At 38.1% G+C, this 6389-nt stretch overlaps 1 protein-coding gene across 1 annotated transcript in view; it reads right to left on the bottom strand.

The window, feature by feature from the left end:
* Knl1 (kinetochore scaffold 1) overlaps nt 1-6389 on the bottom strand; it is a 65572-nt gene that overhangs the window by 22263 nt on the left and 36920 nt on the right. Inside the window, exons 11-13 of the mRNA XM_013352594.2 lie at nt 5032-5130; nt 1958-2073; nt 49-139 (exon numbers count right to left, since the gene is read on the bottom strand). Of these exons, the coding sequence (XP_013208048.1) occupies nt 49-139; nt 1958-2073; nt 5032-5130 (306 nt within the window). The remainder of the gene's footprint in view (nt 1-48; nt 140-1957; nt 2074-5031; nt 5131-6389) is intronic.

Here is a 6389-nt window from a genome sequence, read left to right as displayed (position 1 = left end):
TTATCTTGATGTGTATCAATTCTTAATCAGAAAATGACATAAAATTACCTCTTCATTAGAGCAGTCTTTCATTTTTTCCCACAAGTTCCTATTTACATCAGTCAATAGTTTATCTTGGGTCAATGCAGATACCTGTAATCTAAAATAAAGAAAAATGTGAATATAGGATGTAGAATTCTGCTTTAACCAGCTGACTTAACATATAGCCAAATTTAATTCTTTTCATTTTTTCCTACATAAACGGGAGAATTCTCTCAGGAAACATTATTCAACATTTAAAGAACAGCAGGTAAGAGTACAATGAACCTGAGGTGTGGAAAGAAGCAGAAAGGTCAAGAAGGGGTGAAGGTGGGTGGGGAGATGGACAGGCAGGAAGAAAGACTCCAGAAGCCATGGTACCTTTAGGGGATCGAAGAGGCAGTGTTGGGGGAGGTACTGAATTCTTGAATGGGCAAAGACTTGATTTTGAGTATTAGGCCAGGACTAGGCAGTCCCTAGGACAAGAGACGTGCAGCATTCCTGAGTCTGATAGATCAGGCCAGGGGTTCCAAACGCTAGACCTCCCACCATGGGAAAAAGTATCAGTTTCCAATCTTTCATCAATGGCTGACTTGAAACCCCAACAGGGTTTCCCTCTGCCTGCTATCTTTACAGCTTCTGGATCTACCACTTCTTTTTATGACTACTAAAGCTTAGGTTCTAAACTCACAGTTCAGCATCTCAGAGAGAGTGCAGCAGTTTCCTAAAGTGGCTCAGGTTCACTTCAACCCCCCAGCATCAATTTTCTTTCAGGAAGCAGCTAGCCGGGATCCTTTAGAGAGACCTTGCCAACTAGCATCACGACTCACATCCCTGCCTAGAGCCTCCTGTCCTCTCTGAAAATTAAAGCTTCGTAAGCTTGCCCTGTCCCTAACCCTATGTTAAAAAATGGATAAATTTAAATGTAAGAACTAGTTTAGTAATAAGCCTGAGCCATTGGTCAAACATTTATAATTAATAAAAGCCTCTGAGTGATTATTTTAAGAGCGGCTGTGGAACCAGGCAGGACAAAAAAGCCTCCCATTACAGTCATGTACAACAACACCCAGTTTAGAAAACCCAAAAGAGTAAGTACATCGGGGCTTGCAAGTTCACGCCTTTAAACCCAGCACTTGGGATTCAGAGACGGAGATCTCCAAGTTACAGGCCAGCCTGGTCTACATAGCGAGTTCTAGCATAAGCAGGGCTTTACAGAGAAACCCTGTACTTTAAAAAAAAAGTACACTATATCCTTTTGAAATGTTGTTTTAAACAATTTATATCATAATTTAATAATTTCTAAGATACATAATATATAAATTATATCATAATTTAATAATTCGAAGGTGGCACACACCTTTAATCCTAGCACGAGGAAGGCAGAGGTAGACAAATCTGTGTTCATGACCAGCCTAGGAATGAGTTCCAGGACAGCCACAGCTATACAGAAAAACCCTGTCTTGGAAAAATAAATTCTGTTTATCTTTTTGTTCATCATGATATGAAACTATTTTTTGTTTGATTTTTAAGACAGGGTTTCCCTGTAGTTTTGGAGCTGTTCCTGGAACTCATTCTGTAGACCAGGCTGGCCCCGAACTCAGAGATGCCCCTGTCTCTGACTCCTGAGTGCTGGGATTAAAGGTTTGTGCTGCCACCACCCGGCAATTTGAAACATTTTATATAAATAATTTCTACTATTCATTGTATTTGTAGTGTATAGATATTACTACCACTTTATAAGGTGGTAAACGACTTATGCAATGCTACACAATATTGTAGGCTGAACTGGGTTTTCATTTATGTCATACTGCCAATTAATTCCATCTACTTTTCCCATGCTCATGTTATTCTAATTAAAATGATTAAAATACCACATAGACCATTTGTTTATTATAACCCTCCAAAACCAATCACAGGAAAAACATTAAAATGTTCTTACTCTTCAATCTTTTGGCGAAGAAGCTCACAATCTTCTCTGTAAATCTGTATCTTGGGTCCATAAACATACTGTCTCAACATCAGATCTTCAGGGGTAGGTGATGAGTTTATAGCAAACTTTGGGGAAAAAAAAAAGAAAGTAAAGAAAGAAAGAAAGTATTCCATCAATAAGAACTGGTTCATTTTTCTTTGAAAATAGACTTTAGAGCCTTACAGTGTAGTTTAGGGCGGCCTGAAGTTGTAATCCTCTGGCTTTTGTCTCTTGAATCTGGATTACTTGCTTATGATACCATGTCTGGCAGAACCAGATGAGGGAAGGGTCTCATACAGCCTAGGCTGGACTAGAACTCATTATGTAGCTGAGGATCACACTGAACTCCTGATCCTCCCAAATTTTACCATTTTGAGGACAAAACCACATAAGAAACAAATTCAAGTTTGAGAATGACTTTGTCTCTTTTGATTTTTTTTTTTTTTTTTAAAACAGGGTTCCTCTGTGTAGCCCTACCTCTCCTGAAACTTGCTCTGTAGACCAGGCTGGCCTTAGACTCACAGAGATCCACCTGCCTCTGCCTCTGCCTCTGAAGTGCTGGGATTAAAGGCGTGCGTTGTTACCATCCACTACAGTGCCTATTTTTAAAAATTATACAAATAGGGCTGGGAGTGTAGCTCAGTTAGGGTGTCTGAGGTTCTGGGTTCAAACCCCAGTACTGTGGAGGAAAACTTATACAAAAAAAACTTAAAGTGCTATATGATATTTATTTACACAGTAAGTTACAAGTTCAAACATGAATTCAAGTCTCTAACTTCAAAGTCCACTCTTTCCTAGATGTTCAGGTGAGCTAAGGATACTGACTTATAGGACTGAAAGTGTTTTAAAAATAATTATGAATTATTTTCAGAAAGTTGAGGTGGCAAAGTGGCTTCAATAAATTGTCCTCTGACCTCTACAGATTCACATGTATGTACACACACACACACACACACACAGTAAATCAACATAATTTAACAAAAGAAAGAAAATTAATATGTAAAAATTGAGCTTACCACAATACACCCAATCCTGTTGGTGGAAGTGTAGGTGAGCCAGCCCCAAAGTTGTGAGCATGGGAGAGCTGTCCTCATTACTTACTGTCACGTGACGGCATGGGGCCCCAAGCTTTAGACTTGGCTATCAAAGATTGGGGAAGTGGGTGGAGCCAGCCAACAAAGCCTAGACAGAGGACCTAGCCACACCACTTAGTTTAAAGGGTCATGATAAAGAGGCTAAGAAATATGCAGTAAAGACAGATCTAGATGGGAAAAAAACAGGTTACAGTGTGCTTAAAATTAAAAATATGTGTAGGCTTAAGAAGAAAAAGAGAAAAGGCATATACATAAAAAAGTAGATAGTTTAAAAATAATAAAGTCTTTAAAGAAAGAAGCAATAAAAAAAGAATAAGCCACATAACGAGGGAAAATAAACACAGAGTCTGGATCCTGTATGTTGTGCTAATTTTGAATTTTTAAAATGCTGATGAGTGAATAACAGCTGTTGATAGACATGGGATTGTGAACAGGACTGCTAAGTTGAGCCAACCTGGGTACTTTAGGGAGATCTTAATTTTAAAAGAGAAGTAAAAAAATATATATATCACATTGGAAAAGAGGTTATGCTTTTGTTTTCCCAGGAAACAAAAGGCCATGGACTTATTCCAAGTTAATATGATCAGGTTTGATTGGGGCAAACCTCCTGAATCTTGACAGGTGATATATATCAACAAGGTTATAGGATTTGGCAACAATTTCTGTTTTCTCAGGTAGCCCTAAAGATATATTCACCCACAGAAAACAGGAAGCAATCCAGAGAAGGTAATGCCTACATTCCCAAAGGTAGTGGGGATGGTTGTTGGTGATTTGGGGGTTATGGATGTTATCATTTAGGGGAATATAGGAGTACAGGATAAAAAGAAAACTACTGATCTCAGATATTTTGTACTGGCATGAATTTTGGTATGTTGATACAAATTTAAAAGTTTTTTTTTTTTAAAGAGTGTATATATGTTTCTACTCTTGTTTGGGAAATTGTGCTTATGAAGCTCATTTAAAAATCCAATGAATAATTAAGAAATGAGGTTAGGGTCTGGAGAGATGGCTCAGTGGTTAAGAGCCTTGCTTGTTCTTCCAAAGGTACTGAGTTCAATTCCCAGCAACCACATGTGCTCACAACCATTTGTAATAAGACTTGGTGCCCTCTTCTGGCCTTCAGGGATACATGCAGGCACAACACCGTATACATAATAAATAAATTAATTAAATTATTTTTAAAAAAAAGAAAAAAAAGAAATGAGGTTAGGGGTTGGAGACATGGCTTTGGCTGCTCTTCCAGAGGGCTTGAGTTCATTTCTAAAAACCACATGGTGGCCCACAACCATCTATAATAAGATCTGGGGCCATCTTCTGGCATGTAGGCATAAATAACACTGCATGTATAAATAAATCTTAAAAAAAGAAACTCCATATAGAATTTGCTTTCAATGTTGCAAGGGTAGGCATCTGGACAAGAAACTGCTCTTCCTTCACTGCTGACAGTATGCTGAACAAACTGAACAAGTGAGACACAGGAAAAAGACTGTTGAACATTGCCAAAACAAATCAAGACAGCCCTTCAAGATTCTGCTTCACAGAAGAAAGAGTCTTCCAGATATTCTAGGCCTATAAGCGAAAGATGGATGGCCCAACATTGCAGAGAATTGTCTAGGCAGCTAGATGTGTCTGTTGTTAGGTAATATTACATCCTTTTGAGCTCTTTGATGGAGGTGAAGACCAGTTAGATTTATAGTTTAGAACAGCTACATCTGGTATTAGGACAGGTTCCTCAATGTGAGGAAAGGAAGCATCACCAGGGTATACAAAGTCAAGTTGTTAGACTTGGCAGTCAGGGAGTCAAGCAGGTAGGCGGGCCTCTACCAAATGAACTACATCCCTAACTCATAGTTTTGTGTTTTAATAAATGCTTTCTCTTGTGTAATTTAAATTTTTTTAAGTAGGATATATTTTAACTGAGATGAATATTTTGCCAAGAAATGCACTTACTTTGGCTGGAAGATGGCTCTGCCTGGGTTTCTGTATTAAGATGTGGACCTGAAGAAGTACGAAGAACTCCTTTATTGTAATTTGTCCATTCTTGAGTTTCTTAAAAAAAAAACAAAAAAAACCTTTATATGATATATGAATACTCAAAGTAAACTCACTTTGACTCTAACTATACCACTCATTTCTAAAGAGCTTAATCTACTAAGTTAAGGAACTAGCCAAACATAAACATTAGTAACTTTTCTTAATTTTTATATAAGATTACTACTGCTATTATTATTAAACAAGGTGTCCCACTGTAGCTTAAGTTTGCTATGCAGCCCAGTATGGCATGGAATCCTAGTCTCTCTAGTGCTAGAATAAAAAATGTGGAATGTGGACCACCATAGCCAATCTAACATTTTTAAGGTTATGTAATTTTCAAAACTCAATTTGTCTCTTAATATTAATTTCTACTTACTAAGGTTAAGGTGAATGATGCCTCTAAAACTCACATTAATTCCCAAGGTCATATGTTAATAGTATGTGGTGGTAGATAATTGGATGGGGTCATAATGTTAGGGCCAGAAGGATTACATAAATGGCTTCATAAGAGGAAAATGGACTCAACTTGGTAAGCTTGCTCTATTGCCATGAGACACTGAGTCAACTGGAGACTCTGCAGAATTCCTCCAGCCTGGAAGCATCATCACATATTGAGCTTGTGGCAGTGCAATGCTTGGCAAATCATAAAGAACTGCAATCTGGTCTGTATAACCAACCCAATTTGTGGCTTTCAATCTTAGCAAAAGAGAACAGGCTAAGATAATACTTCATATAATTACTATGCTGAATCCTTAACAAGAAAAACCAGCCTTGGGGCTGGAGATATGGCTCAAGGTTTAAGAGCACTGGCTGCTATTCTAGAGGGCCAGAGTTAAATTCCCAGTAATCACACGGCAGCTCATGACTATAAAACCTATTCCAGGGGATCCGACAGCCTCACACAGAAATACATGCTGGCAAAACAACAAAGCATATAAAATACAAATAAACAAATTATTTTTTAAAATAAGAAAGAAAACTAGTGTTTTCTATATTTGAAATACATAAAATTACAAAAAACAAATTCTAGGACTGGGGATGAACAAGGTTAGTAGAACATTTATTTGCCTAGCGCTCTGAACCAGATTCCCAGTACCACATAAAATTGAGCATGTGGCCCATATCTGTAATACTTACTAACACTCTGGAGGTAGAGACAAGAGTATCAAAAATTTAAGGTCATGCCGGGCGATGGTGGCGCACGCCTTTAATCCCAGCACTTGGGAGGCAGAGGCAGGCGGATCTCTGTGAGTTCGAGACCAGCCTGGTCTACA

This window comes from Microtus ochrogaster (genome assembly GCF_000317375.1).
Source record: "Microtus ochrogaster isolate Prairie Vole_2 chromosome 14 unlocalized genomic scaffold, MicOch1.0 chr14_random_1, whole genome shotgun sequence".
In the NCBI taxonomy this organism is placed as follows: Eukaryota; Metazoa; Chordata; class Mammalia; order Rodentia; family Cricetidae; genus Microtus; species Microtus ochrogaster.
The sequence above is the reverse complement of the archived record's forward strand: the minus strand, read 5'-3'. Positions and strand labels throughout refer to the sequence as shown.